The sequence below is a fragment of the Rutidosis leptorrhynchoides genome, chromosome 5 (genome assembly GCF_046630445.1).
Source record: "Rutidosis leptorrhynchoides isolate AG116_Rl617_1_P2 chromosome 5, CSIRO_AGI_Rlap_v1, whole genome shotgun sequence".
NCBI lineage: Eukaryota > Viridiplantae > Streptophyta > Magnoliopsida > Asterales > Asteraceae > Rutidosis > Rutidosis leptorrhynchoides.
In genome coordinates, this window is record NC_092337.1 from 84254953 (window position 1) to 84269914 (window position 14962).

General features: G+C 33.6%; 2 protein-coding genes across 4 annotated transcripts; both read left to right on the forward strand.

Moving 5' to 3' along the window:
- The first annotated feature begins 2882 nt into the window (after window positions 1–2882).
- On the forward strand, window positions 2883–11639 carry LOC139847368 (uncharacterized). Of its 3 annotated transcripts, XM_071837033.1 has the most exons (9): window positions 2883–3042; window positions 3109–3317; window positions 4014–4168; window positions 4389–4515; window positions 4694–4771; window positions 5151–5249; window positions 5331–5512; window positions 6039–7743; window positions 11023–11639. In XM_071837033.1, the coding sequence occupies exons 1-9, from the start codon at window positions 2925–2927 to the stop codon at window positions 11416–11418; spliced, it is 3069 nt and encodes a 1022-aa protein (XP_071693134.1). In that variant the 5' UTR covers window positions 2883–2924; the 3' UTR covers window positions 11419–11639. The 3 variants fall into 3 exon arrangements, with proteins under 3 accessions (XP_071693134.1, XP_071693131.1, XP_071693133.1); XM_071837030.1 differs by having other exon boundaries at window positions 2883–3317; XM_071837032.1 differs by having other exon boundaries at window positions 2883–3317; window positions 5154–5249.
- A 1219-nt stretch (window positions 11640–12858) lies between these two features.
- On the forward strand, window positions 12859–14949 carry LOC139846674 (universal stress protein PHOS32-like). Its single transcript, XM_071836161.1, has 4 exons — window positions 12859–13108; window positions 13520–13629; window positions 13711–13829; window positions 14673–14949. The coding sequence occupies exons 1-4, from the start codon at window positions 12931–12933 to the stop codon at window positions 14755–14757; spliced, it is 492 nt and encodes a 163-aa protein (XP_071692262.1). The 5' UTR covers window positions 12859–12930; the 3' UTR covers window positions 14758–14949.
- Window positions 14950–14962: the final 13 nt, after the last annotated feature.

A 14962-nucleotide genomic window follows, 5' to 3' on the forward strand; every position in this document is an offset into this window, starting at 1 on the left:
TTCAGTTCAGTTTATAACTACTGATGATCAGATTGCAAATATCTTCACCAAGCCGCTGTCCTCACCAAGATTTCACCTGTTACGATCCAAGCTACATGTCGTTTCCCGCCCTTAGCTTGCGGGGGAATATTAGACAAATATAATTGTATAAGGCTTTGTTATTGCTATAGTGTAGGGATACATTATGTAATTGTTACTCCTATATAATGGAGGCTTATGTACTGATAATATACACACAGAACATACAAGTTCAATTCAATGTCTCTCTTCCTCTATTATATCATTCAATATACAGGATCATTTATATTATTGTTGTTATTATGAGGATTTTTTTTTGCAAATATGATTGTAACAATACAGAGAAGTGGTATCAAAGTTTATATCATTATATTGGTGGGTTGAATTCAAGATTGTTTGGACTTAAGTACTATAGTCATCATGGACTGGTTATTGAGTATGGTTTATGTGTATATGTTAAACCTGAAAAGTCTTGTGAGGATCATCGTCTGCTGTGCTCAAGAACAAGTGGGTTGAGTTTAGAGAATTTTATTTTTATACTTCATTTTGTAATAACTTTGGCCATAGAAATATGTTTTGTAAAATATGACTCAGTAATATTTATTAGCTTAGGAATAGTTGGATGGACTTGGGATGTTCATTAAAACGATTTGAGTTTCTTTTTATATTGCTGCATTTTTTTTTTTTGCTTTTCTGTCTGCTTATTGAATGATTGTTAATATGTTTACGTTAGTAGATATATCTCTCTTTTCAAATTCCTTAGAATCTTATAATTGAGTGCTGGATGATCTTAAGAAACATTATGCTCTGCCTCTTTATTAGCCATCGAAGTCTGAAAATCAATACTACTAAGAGATTTATGTAAGCTATATCGATTTATTACAAGAGGAAAGTTATAATGTTATATATACATATACTTGCAGATCTATGAGAATCCTGAAGCATGATCTATTATATTTATTTCGGATGCTTATATAAACATAATTAGTAAAGGTGTAAACATCACAAACTAAGTCAAAAGGTCAGCTTTGTTTTTCATATTTTACTCGATCTTAATTCACTTAATTATTATTTATTATAGATGTTTTGATAATTTTTCTAGGCTTTCAAATCATGATCTTGATTGCACCTAGCAAACGGGTCAGCCTGGGTGGGTTAGCTTGGGTAATGGGTGAAAACGTTTTTTGGTTGAAATGGGTCATGGGTAGAACAAGTCAAATTTTCAAACAGGTCACCATGGGTCCGATTGGTCGGGTTGGGTAACGGGTTGAAACAGGTCATGGTGTATCTGCTAATTCATGTTTTTTTGTGTGTAAGCTGTATTACATGTAACTTTTTTGGAGGTTTGGTTACATATAGTTTTTAATTAGTCAGTTTGGAGTGAAACTCTTTTTTTTTCCAAAATATTATTTTGTTATATTATTTTTGTGATAAATTTTCTGAATTAGACACTTTATGCGGCTGATGATCTGTTACTTTTTTTGCTCAAATAGTTATTTAACATACTTCAACCGTTAGAGATTGCAAATTTTCCATATTGACTCATCATTGACTATTGGGCCGAAATTGACACATCTTTTGTTGCATGTTGTGGTTGAAATAACTAATAAAATGATGGTATAACAGTTTTGGTTAATGATTTAAGTAAGAAAATCTTTAACAATTAAGTAACTTGTTGAGTTTGCATGCAACACGGGCTATTGATGCCACTGCTTATAAGTCAACTAGATTTATGAGCCCGTGCGTTGCACGGATACTCTTCGGCAAACATTGTCGAATCTTAATTCTATATGAATTGCAGATGTAATGCATGCATTGCCGAAAGTATTGTTGTAGTTGAATTAGAAAATATTCTTTATACTTTTCTAATTCAACTACAATAGTACTTTGGACACTGTATGCGTTACATCTGCAATTCATTTAGTTTTAATAGATTCGATAATGTTTTGCGGATGAGTACCCGTACAACGCACGGGCTCATAAATCTAGTTATAATCATAATCACCTTAATCACAAGCTACTTTCCAATAATAACAAATTATAATTATATATACACTTATTATACCTGAACTTGTTTGACAAGTATTGCTTCTATCAAGTCCTTGTGAAATCCTTCTAACTGCCACAAATGATCCGCCACCGCTGCTTCCTATATCATCCATTTCGAACTAATTACACCTTCAATTTCACCATAACCTAACCTCGATTACAATTACCAACACTTTCCGTCTCCAAACTGAATCAAAAACCCTAAAATCGATTTTGAACAAATGCAATATCAAGGACCGTAAAGAACGAACGTTGATCGACCGATTGTTAATAGAAATATGCAGAAACTTGATCGTGAAGTCGAATTAATTTTAGAAGACCTAGATTTTCTTATTATAGTATTGTAATGCAGTGTAATGGATTATTCGGAATCAAGCTCGTGGTATGATGATGGGGTTTTCAATTTGGTTTTTAGAATTTTGTTTTTAATTCAAGGTTTGGTGAAGAAGACTAAAAGACAAATTTACCCTCACATGCAAGGTACATGTCATGACTTCCAGAACTTATTTAACGAAAGTTAGACGAAGGGACACTGAAACACAAATTTGTAAAATGGAAGGATGTTGTAAGCAGAAAAAAAAAATAAAAGGGACGCTGTTCACTATTTGGTGTATAATAGTGGGACCAACAACACAAAAAAGTCTTTTATTTTATTGCTAAATAAATAAATTATCTAAATAACTAATCAGGGTTTAAAGGGTTCGGCTGTTTTAGGGTTTTTGCTAACAGAAATCTATCACGTACACCTCACAAATACAATAAAATCATTCGTTTCCTTCTCACTCACCCACACACACTCCGTGAATAAATAAATCTATCAATATATTTGATATACATATCTACTATTAAACCTAGAAATGGTGGATGAAGATGATGATTTCGGTGATTTATACGCAGATGTTGAAGTTGAAGCAATTTCAGCCATAAATGTTGCTCCACAAATATCAAATTCACAGGTTGTAAGCGTTGAAACTGGTAAGCACGATAATGATAAAATTGAAATAGCAAGTGGTGATTCTGATTACGGTTATAATGATGAAGATGACGATGACGATGACGACGATGATGATGATTTGGATATAGTATTGAATAGTGATGATGATAATGTAAGGCATAATGATGGAATCACAGTTGTACGGACTAATACAAATTTGGGGACTAAAGAAGCTGACGATGCAGATGATGATAATTTGCGTACGGAAGAGTTTACTAGAGGGAAAGGTGTTTGTAATTCGCATTCGATGTATAAGGTATTGTTTTAATCATAGATTTTAGCAGTTTATGCTATTGCTAATTCTTATATCGATGTAGTTTATGCTGCCTTTGTGTTGGTACAATTTGAGCATTGTATTGTTATTGTATATGTTCTATTTTGTTGAAGGTAACAAAATATATTGTATATGATTAATATCATTTTAGTCTAGATGGTAATGGTTTGCAAATTAACTTGCATTTGCAAATTAACTTGCAAGTCCTTAGTGTCAATAGATGTTTGGAGTGGTGTTTGGATGTGTGCTTAATCCGTTATCCGACTCGAACTTGCAATAATATGGTTTAAGCACTTAGGTAAGAATGGTTTGATTTTAATTACCGATTATTTATGATGTAATAAGAAGTTGCAGTAAGAAAGTAAGCTGTTAAGATAGATGAAATAGTAGTTGTCCATCCTTAGGTTGTTTAAGTGATAGATTGTCCATTTTTTCAAGTCAAAATAACCACTTTTAAAAAAATAAAAAAAAAAAAATAAAAAAAATAACCACTTTTAAAACGGCGTTCAAACATCCCTGCGAGTATCATGAGTTGTTTAATTACATTATTTCGATTGAGATATTGTTGTTTTCCTTACATGTTACTCCTTTGTTACGGTGAGTGGCAATTTTAAATATTCCGTGTGCTGTTTTTGATTTGTTTTCACTTTTTTGATGAAAGTGAAATCTTATGTACAGTATATAAGGCCGCAACCGGCAGCATATGGGAGTGACTTAAAAGCGAGTAGATGTGCTACAATAGCTTATTTGTCGCAAGAGGACAATGGGTATTATCAGCGAATGGGATCAAGATCAATGGGACCTCAACAACGATTCTCACTTCCTTGGTCTAGGTGAGCGTTGAACATACAAATATGTTGTTCCAAACACAGCATTAATGTAGTTAATAACATATAATATGGCTACAATTATGATTCATTTTATGCACTATAGTAATTGCTAATTAGTGTGAAAAAGAGTACTCTTTTATTTTTTTTCATTTCGAGGTTGTTACACATTGTTTAATGATCCATTGATCCTTCATTAACATGCCTGGAAATTTATATCTTTCAGGAACATACTAGATGTAAATATTGATATATTTGAGCAGAAGCCTTGGAAGAATCCTGGAGTAGATATAACAGACTATTTTAACTTTGGATTTAATGAAGATACTTGGAAGCGTTACTGCAACCAAGTGGTAATAGAATCTATTAAAGCTTTTGTAAAAGTATAATTGACGTTCAATTCTTATTAGGGATGTTGAATTTTTTGTAAGTATCATTATCTATTTTGTTAATTGTTGGTGATGAATGGCGATCTTGTAAATATTGATCCATAACTTTTGATTTAAGAAACTTATTTGATTTTGTGGCCAGGATGAATATCGTCATAGAGGACTTATGTATAGTTGGACTCCAGCCTCGGAACCTGCTCAGTTAACAGACACGGACAGGGTATGCAAATATTAGTTATCTATTAAGTAAATATTTAGTTGCTTATTATCAGATGGTACAAATTGGACCCATTCACTTACGAATGGGTCCAATTTTGGTGTGTTTGATTTTAAATGATTACAATAACTTTTTTAGTTAAAAGCGAACAAGTCAGTTATTGTATTAAGTTTGTTTGTGTAATTATTATGACTACATTAATATATTTTTGATTTTTTATCAAGACAAGTGTTGACAGATAACCAAGTCAACCTGGACCGTTTTGACTTTTACCAAAACTGACCTGTTGTTTCAATCCAACCCTGTTTGTGACTCTTTGCCCAAACTGATATATTTAGTTCTAGTTCCAGTGTCATTTACCGTATAATTTTTATTGTTTCAGAAGGAAGGTCAAGCTATTGAGGTAGAAGAAAGCATTGTTGAGCGACAATCAACCATGGATGTAACAGGTCACATTGACCGTGATTCAGATGCTATTAAGGTATGGCTTTCTGCTTATAATTTGGATTATGTTTGGAGTATATATACTTACGCTACACATCTAATGACAAATTTGAAACAGATCCCCATTCTGGACCCAGGGGAACATTTTGATAGTTATGTACCTGAAACATCCAACCAGAAAGATGTTACTGGTGGTGATGATGATGATGATGACATGGGTCATCTTTCATTAAGTATTGCAAGCGAAGATGAATCTGTTGTAGGGAGTCAAATGGAGATGGACATACAAGCTCCTAAAAGGTGTGAGCTATATCATTGTTGGTGCACTATTGGTTTACATTTTTTATGCCTTATATTCACTCCTTACCTATTTAGTTCACACACTGACTGGTTATCTATAACGTGTGACATATACTTTCACTTTAGTTGTTTGTCGCTATCACTTAAAATCTCAACTTTGGCCCACATGTAGTAGCACCCTATTCATTTACACATAAACGTAGAGGGGGCCATTCCAATCTGTTTATGTGAACATGAATCAACTTTGGTTATATTCATTATGTATGTTCGAATGGTAGGTTTATAATAAAATGGGTCAAATGTGTCCAGCAGTTTAAAAGTTGGCGAAACTTATTTATGGTATCTATGACCCACAACCTCCTAAGTTGCTTTATCGAAGAAGAGGTTCCTGATCATCTAAATAGTTTCCATTGTTGTATTTGACAGATTAGTATGTATATATTCATTTAATTCCTCACTTGAGCATTATTCTTGTTCTTCCTTTATTTACAAAATTATTTTACTTTAATTTATTCAATGCGCTTAGGTCTTCTGGCCGAAAAATTAGTACTGAGCTGATGAGGAGAAGCTCTGAAAATGATGAAGTTCATCAGGTCTCTGAAGGTTCAGGAGGAACTGTTCAAGCAATTAGATTTTTAAATAACTCAAAGGATACATGCACCACAGACCAATCCATACTGGTAGCAGAATCATCTGAGCTGGAAAAAAGCTCTGCAAGTTATTTAGAGGACTATAACAAATCGGATCATAAAACCGAATATGGTAGGAATAACTATCATGCAAAAGACAGTACTCCTGTATACAACTATAGGAACCATGGTGAATTCAAGCACAAACTTCATGATGTGAATGATGACTCGTACTCGAGAAGGTTGGGTGACAAAAGAGAACACGATAACCGTATATATCATCCGAGATGCAAAGTTGACGTATATGACAACAGGTCCCGTAGAGATTTTGATCCCAAATCTCTACATGAACATGATATCTACTCAAGAAGAACATATGACGAAAGGAGAATCGGCGAGCATAGATATTATGCTAGAAAGTGTCATTCTGATTATGACCTTGAAACCTATCATGAAAAAGATGATTACTTTTCAACGTCCCGTATTGCGGGGTCCTATGATGTTGAGTCAACTATTGACCATGAAAGGCGGATTGAAAGATTGCGTTCTTTTGATCCTTATAATGAGGAAGAGATTTACTTAAAATCAGAATTACCTTCTGATAACTATGGTGAAAGATTTTCTATCTATGAACTTCGGGATGCTGAAAGATATGGAAACAAGATGGATCGATCTGTTTTTGGAACTTCAGAAGATGAGAAATATTATGATGATCGAAGAAGATATGTTGATGATAATCGAATAATGGAAGGGGATAGGTGGATTAATGAAAGGGGTTCCCATTTGCAACGTCGAGAAAGTCTTTATTATAGAAATAAGGGCGAAAATGATTATTTACGTCTTGAGCGGGAATATCCTGTTTATATGCAGGAAGAACAATTTGGACCTTATACTTATAATGGTAGGGAAGAAGATGAGGTAGAACGTGTATATGAAAAAGATGTCGAGCATACTAGATGGGATTTCAGAGGGGCTGAAAAAAATAAAATTAGGGTTTTAAGTCCATCTTCTGAATTGAATAACTCTTTGCTGAAAAGGTATGAATCTTCTGAAGAATCTCGTACCAATAATGGCAGATGGCACAGTAACATGATGCCAAGAGATAAGTTATTCAGTAAACATGAGAGATTTAGATCACGATATTCTGAACCTTACATGAATGATTTTGATAATCATGTGAATATGGAAAGAACAAGGCACGGTTGGCGATATGAATATGAATATGAATATGAAATGCAATTGAAAGAAGATGAAATTTTGTTCAGGCATGAGGACGATAAGTTTTATGCTGAGAGAGCATCACTTCCTTTTGAAAAGGATTCAAGACATAAAATGTTTGTTTCTGATTATGTTGAGTCAGTTGATGATCCATGTGAGTGGTTATTCAAGGGTGGTACGGGTTCACCCGGTGTACATTTGGTTGGTGGATATGAATATGATCATGTTGAGCCGTTGACTGATGGTCCACGTGCTAAGAGGGATAGATATAAACTCAAAAAAGAAGTATTTAGTGGTAACAAATTTGCTAAACCTCTTGAAGAACGACTATCACAGAACTACAGAAATTCACTCGATTCACACATGGTTGTCGGGGACGGGAAGGTAAGTTTTATGGAAACTTGGGATCAAATATTGTATAAGTATAATTGTGTATATGTGTATGTTATATATGGGCAATACTTCTTAATATTGATATGCACTTATTCTCTTCGACCTCCTACGTAGCTAATTTCACTATATATTGCTTTCCTAACATGGTTTGTGTCTGCCCATTTGTCAATTGATAGTTGCTAGAAATACTGTATCTGGTTGTTATTTTATTAACTAGTTTATTGATATCTCGTTATTCATCTATGCATAACGTAGACTGTCAAATTCAATATATGCATAGGACATAACACACTGAATTAGTGTCCTAGTGTTAGACTCACTGTTTTTAAAGTTACTTGAGAAACATAGTAACACTAGTATTTCTATAAGCTCCATCTCATATAGTAATTATGGGATATATTTTGAACTGTATATAATTACATTATCATAATGTATGATGATAATCTTATTAAAAAAAGTAACATTGTATGTTACATTGTTACCTTATAATTTATAAAAATTTTGTTATTATATACAGACAATTGGTAGGGAAGAACTGGCATGCTTGATTATGATGGCTGTGTTAAAAGCAGACTGATTTTGTATCTGTATTCTCTTTGTTGGTTTTCATTAAATTGTTTTTTGGTTACTTAGAGCAGTTGGTTGCTCTAAGTTAGTTCTGTATTCAAGATACCTTACTATTATGGGTGGCAAAATGAGCGGGTCAGATGGCTTGCATGATGGGTTAAACTTGGTAACTTTTAGGAGATGTCAGTTTGAGTTGTGTCAGGTTGGGATGACCCATGTAATTGGCAAAAATTTTAACTTTGAAATAAAATCCAACATTTTACATAAATTTGAAGATTTATCAATATTCAATTTTTTCGCATAAAAATGGAGAATCGCATATAAGCTAAAAAAATTCGCAAAACGCTGAAAATTTCACATAGAACTGAAATTAATGAAAATTCTCATGTAAACACAAAAATTTAGGATACAATAGTAAATTTTGTTATCGGCTAAGTATCCCATTTCCAAAGAAAATCATTATTGATAATCCAAGACAATACATATTTAATGACACAACTGCTATATATTTGCTGAATAGACGAATTTACGGAATAAAATGCATTTTTAAACGAAAAACTAAAGGCTTGTAATTCAAACAGTATAACATGACTTCTGCACTTTCTGCATTTTGAATTTTGTAGGTAATGAGTATCAAATTTAAGTGCATAAACAATTTAAGTTAATGATCATTTAAGTTTAATTAATTGAATCAACTAGGATAAACACTCAAATATACTATGGCTGTGTGGTTTTTTATGGTAGGTACAATAATAAGTTTTGCCTGATATCAACAAGGCATAACCAAGTTGACCCGCATAAGTGACTTAAAATTGCGTCCTCTACATAATGTGCATCTGTTGTGGGATTCAGAATGATTCTGTATTCCAATGTTGCTGCAATTTCCGATCTCCCATCGAGTAATATCACTTTTTAAATGCTAGATAAATAGGGGGTAGGTCTCGAATATAGACATAAGTGTGTTGCAATTATCTAAAGTTTCTTTCAGGCGTGTTTGTGAAGTTTGTGTATCCATTGCATTGTGTTTGATAGCTTATGGTTGTAAATCCTATCACTCGTATAGTTATCATTTTACTGACAAGGGCGTTAGCTAAGATTTATTCCGTTGAAATACATGGAACATAAGACTGGATAAACATACACTGTGCTACTACTTGCATAGTTACATGGTTAGTTTTCTTTTTTCCCTCTGTTTCAATTCTTGACAAATATCTGTTATAAGGTAGATTATAGTTTGTACATCACTGCTTTTAGCCTTCTCTCTCGCGTTCATATACTTGACTTACAAACATAGGAGCATATATGCTGTTTGCTTCCAGGTTCTTCTGTTAGTCTGTTACACTTAGACACATTGTCTTGTACTTGCATACACTGTTGTAAAAGTCAGCTGAGTCGGCCGACACATCTGTTTGGGGCTAGCCCGTCTCAACTCGCACAAAAACGCCTTAAAAGTCGGTCAACGCTAAATAGTTGGGTCAAAGTCGGGCCGAACTGGTTGAGTTGGGTCTGAGTTGGTCAAAGTGAAAGTTAGGTAAAAAATCTTATATTTTATAAATTTGATTTTGTGCCATATATCTATGTTTGAAATATTTGTGTTTTTATGTTTGATATATTTATGTGAAATAGATATATGTTTAATTTATATATTACTAAACGTTAACGTACGCCTCGTACCCATCTTGTCCCTGGCTCGTCCCTGACTCGTCCCCGACTCGTCCTTCCAAGGTCCCGACCTACCCGTCACATCAAGGTCTCGACCGACCCATCCCCGACTCGCAACTTTTACAACTTTGCCTACATAGGGTAAGTTCTTAATTTCCCAGTGTCTGCTATTGTGAAGAATTACCGCATGATAACAAATTTCCAGGCCCTCAATGGAGGAAAATGCTTAATAGGTAAAAACTAAGCTTTACCCTATATTTGACATGCATAGATGACATATGTAGCATTATTTCTGTTGGTCTTACAGTCTTAGTCATCACATATGAGTAGACTTCATTAGATGTAGCAATTAGGTGTAGCAAGTCATATATGCATTAAACTATTTTATCCTCTGGTCAATTGCTCTATGAAATCTTACCTACGACGTATAAGGCACCATTAAAGATGGTGGCAGGGCAAATACGTACACCTTTTCACTGTTGTCTGTGGAGAAAGTCTCAGTTTCACATGGCAATTTAGGATCAACCAGTCTACTGTTGCTGGTACTTGTTAGCTAGTGCTGTAACTCAGCAATGTTTTTTCGTCCGCATAAGTAGAGGTGGCAAAATGGGTCAGTTGGGTAACTGATAAGAAAGGTAACTTTTGGTATTTGTCGAAATGGACCGGGTTGGGTTGACATTAAGCAGTTTTTGTCCAAGATTTAAACTTTCCAATAGTTAGTGTGTGAATTATGATCCTATAAATAAGATATAATTATAATTATTTCTAGATTACTGTAACACAGGAGTTTTTCTGCAATATACATAACACTTTGGGCTACTTTTTCCAGTTTCCTTTCTACAATATACACGTTTGAACTTTCAGAGGTAAAGCATAAGTTATTTGTCAGTAAATGGGTTGAAGTTGCCATCTCTGCTTATTTGAACATCTTTATGATAGTCTCTGTGTAATATCAATGCTGTTTTTCTGTAATTACATGTCTTCATTAAACGTATTCATCTGTGAATTTGTGACATTTACTTGTCGCAATGAATTCTGCAGTCTTCTGAAAAACACATTAAACCAAAGTGGATGGGTTTCAATTCACGTCTAAGTGATAAGGCGGCCCAAACTGTTAAATCCAAAGCAGTTGATAAAGGTTTGGACATCAAGAAAGGTCAGAATCTAACCAAAGAAGTAAACATTGGACCCGCTAAAGATGACCCTGTGGCACACGTTAATGATGTTAACAAGTTGCAAAATAAAAATGGAGAAAAGGGGTTGGATGAAACACGAATTCTTGAAGCAATGGCAAAGATGGAAAAACGAAGGGCACGTTTTAACGAGCCTGTTATGACTTGTAAAAAGGATTCAGACACAGCTGGGGATTCGGTTATTGTTGCGGATTTAAATAAGCAACATAGGCCAGCTAGAAAGAGGAGATGGGGAGGAAGCTGAAACTATAAGCAAAAAAAAGGCCTTTTTTTTTTTTTAATTTTCATATTAGGCCCTAAATTTGTTGCCCAGATCAAACATCAGGTTATGTTGACATGAGAAATCAAGAATTTTGTTTTCCAGAAAACAGTTTAGATATTGGGTCCACTATTAATTTTTTACTTGTTTACAGAAAACAGTTCCATGCTTATGGAATTATAAAAACTTTACATTTTTGAAATCGATTCTAGAAAATGATACGCGCTTATATCAGGTTCTGCTGTTATTTTTCGGTTGGTTTATGTAGTATAACTGGGGATCATTAGTTGTTATTACTTTCTTTTTGTTTAAGCTAAGTTTTTGTTATGTGGACATGAAAGTAGATACATATCTTAGTGACTACACCAAGAGTAAGAACATAGTGGTATAAATGTATAATATTGTATTATGTATTTGGATTAGGTAAGCGAATTAACTTTTCGTGAAAGCTTATAAGTATAAATCTGTGGAAGTCCAGTTTCTTTGACAATATTGCTCAAACTGTTTTCTTATCCTCCAAAAATACAAAATCAACATTACTAGTATCATTTTTAGGGTCAATTTTTCTTTTTTATAGTATCATTTTCGATAGTCTATAATAACACTTCACATTCGTTTATCATGATAATGTCTTAAAAAGAATTTAGTATAGTGAGAACTCTATGATGGGAGTTTATTCTTCTCGATAAATGTTAGTGAACACGCTTAGTATAATCTTAAGTTCATAACTTTCCTGCATTTGCATTGGTTGCATCATGTACCACCAAAAAAAAAAAAATATTCATAAAACTACGCAGGCTTGCCTGAGTGTCCACCGAGTAACTCAATGAAGCGCACCACCCGAATTTAATTTCTGCCTATGCCAAATTTTTTAGAAAGGGAGTGTGACCAGAGGGTGCACATAATGCGCAATTCACCCGGTAACAGGTCTCGCGCTCAGGGGGTTGATTATCCGAAGTTTACCCTCTTTCTTTTATTTCATTTCTACGATCATCGTAGATGACGGATAAGTATCTAAAAGTGACGGATAAGTATCTAAAAGTATATCTCATCATATTCTTAAATCTGTTGTATATTGTATCTCTGACAACTTCGTTACGATGTATTGTGCCTATCAGTGGCGAAGTCAAGTAATTTATATTGTGGTCATATGACCCCGGTGAAAAGTTAGCATGCAACGCTTCTTCTTTGGCAAAAAGTAGTATGTAGACGTGTAGACATAAGACATAATAAGATCTAAAAAAACAAACGAAAGCTTATTGTAGTGTTTTTCTAGTCTACGAAAGTATCTTTATTTTATCTTAAAAAAATTAAAATAAATGCAGGAAAGTCAGTCATGGCCCACATGACACTAAGTGAATAACCCATTCACCAAAACACTAATAGACATGCACTATTACTACATTAGTGAAACTCTATCCACCACACACTATTTTTTTTTTTTACTATAAAAAAAATCAAGTCAGAAAGAAAAAAACAGAGATTAAGTGAACAAATATGGAAGAAGGTAGAAAGATCGGAGTTGCAGTAGATTTTTCTTCTTGCAGCAGAAAAGCATTAGAATGGGCAATTAATAACGTTGCACGTAAAGGTGATCACCTCATACTTGTTAATGTTCTTCCTCAAGGCCATTATGAAGAAACTGAGATGCAACTATGGCAAGCCACTGGTTCACGTGAGTTTAATTATTACTAATTTTTAATTTAATTTAATATTATTCTTTGGTAATCATCATCGTTAATTCCTAGAAAGTCCTGATTATGAATTTGTTGTATAGTATTATTATATGTTTCAGTTGATATAATCAGCAGCCTAGGTTGAATTTAGTATGTGTTTATGTACTTAAATCTGTTGCTGGATTATGATTTTTTCCACTACGTATTTTGTTTCTTGTGGATTAAAATTTGTGATTATTGCAGCTTTGACTTTTTGATCTCTCAGTTTTTTTTTCCTTCAAAAAAGTTACCTTTGTCTTACTTAAATATTGATTTAAGACTCCATATAAAAGTAACTTGTGTTTGTGTGAATTAGTTGCTTTGATTCAAATTTTGATTGTACATATATGATTTTTATTTTCATTTTTCAGCTTTAATCCCTTTGACCGAGTTTTGTGATTCCCATGTCACGAAAAAATACGGGATCAAGCCTGACCCGGAAACTCTAGATATCGTTAATTTAGCCGCAACTCAAAAAGAGGTACTCGTTTCTTCAAATTTGTTGCATTACAATTACCAAAAAAACAACAACAAAAAAACTTAATTCCGTGTTCACTTGCAGGTTATCGTTCTGTTGAAAATCTTTTACGGAGATGCCCGTGAGAAACTATGCGAAGCTGTTGACCACATACCTTTAAACTGTCTTGTTCTAGGCAACCGTGGGCTTGGCAAGATAAAGAGGTAATTGATAATCTGAAGTAACGTCGTTTTCGAGTTTCACTTTCAACATAACGAAAAAAATAAGGATTTTTAACATCAAAAGGATGAGGATTAGGGGCGTTCGGCCGGTCGGTTTGTGGTTTACATGGTTTAGTCGGTTTGGATAAATCGGTTTTTAAATTTTTTTTTGAGAACCAATATATAACTGAACCAAAATTGATAAAACCAAACCAATCCAACCAGATATGAAATCGGTTTATTTGGTTCGGTTCACTATTAAACCAAATTTAAAACTCGATAACTAACACGGAGTATATTTTTTTTTTAACGGCTCGATAACTAATAATTGATAAAATAAAATCATCAATTTTATCATGTAAAGTTCTAAAAGTAACCATTAAAATGAAATAAATGACATTTTCGAGACATCAAACTATTTGTTGATATAAATTAATTCACTGCTAAATATATAAAGAGCAAAATAATACTAGTACTAGTTGTAGCATTTTGTAATGCTACTGATTATCCACATACATGTAGTGATGACATTATAAAGTATAAACGAAACAATGAACAACCTATAATATAATTGATAGCCTTGGTGATTCATAAAAATAATAATGAAGCATAATCGTTGTATTAATTCGGTTTATCGGGTTATAACCGTATTAGTATTTTTGAACCCAAAACCAATCCATAAACCAATTTATAAATCGGGTGCCACCAAAAATCCCAACCATAACCAGATTAGCCGAACCCACTTCATCCAAAATCATTTGGATCGGTCGGTTTTTCGGATTGAACCATTCAATGAACACCCCTAATGAGGATTGTGAATTTTAAGCATGTTGTTTGTATTTGCAGGGTTATTCTAGGTAGTGTGAGCAACTATGTGGTGAATAACTGTCCGTGCCCTGTAACTGTCGTGAAGTCTGCAGATCATTCTTAAGTCTAATGGGGTCGATTAAGATGCAATAATAGTGTACAAACTTTGTACCAAATAATAATCCCTAGTGTCAATTTCGTTATGGTTTTAGTCTCGTTCATGGTCTGTTTTCACGTTCCATGTTGAAATAAATTTAGCGATTGCCTGCATCATTAATGAAGTTTTTGGATATTCAAATTCAGAAGTTGCATTCAATCCAAAGAATAAA

Excerpts from the sequence above, each read along its gene's own strand:
- LOC139847368 (XM_071837030.1), top strand. The coding sequence starts at position 2,925 with ATGGTGGATGAAGATGATGATTTCGGTGATTTATACGCAGATGTTGAA. Across the intron at positions 3,318-4,013 it reads ATTCGCATTCGATGTATAAG|TATATAAGGCCGCAACCGGC; the intron begins GTATTGTTTTAA and ends TCTTATGTACAG. Across the intron at positions 4,772-5,150 it reads AGTTAACAGACACGGACAGG|AAGGAAGGTCAAGCTATTGA; the intron begins GTATGCAAATAT and ends TTATTGTTTCAG.
- LOC139846674 (XM_071836161.1), top strand. The coding sequence starts at position 12,931 with ATGGAAGAAGGTAGAAAGATCGGAGTTGCAGTAGATTTTTCTTCTTGC. Across the intron at positions 13,630-13,710 it reads TAGCCGCAACTCAAAAAGAG|GTTATCGTTCTGTTGAAAAT; the intron begins GTACTCGTTTCT and ends GTTCACTTGCAG. Across the intron at positions 13,830-14,672 it reads GGGCTTGGCAAGATAAAGAG|GGTTATTCTAGGTAGTGTGA; the intron begins GTAATTGATAAT and ends TTGTATTTGCAG.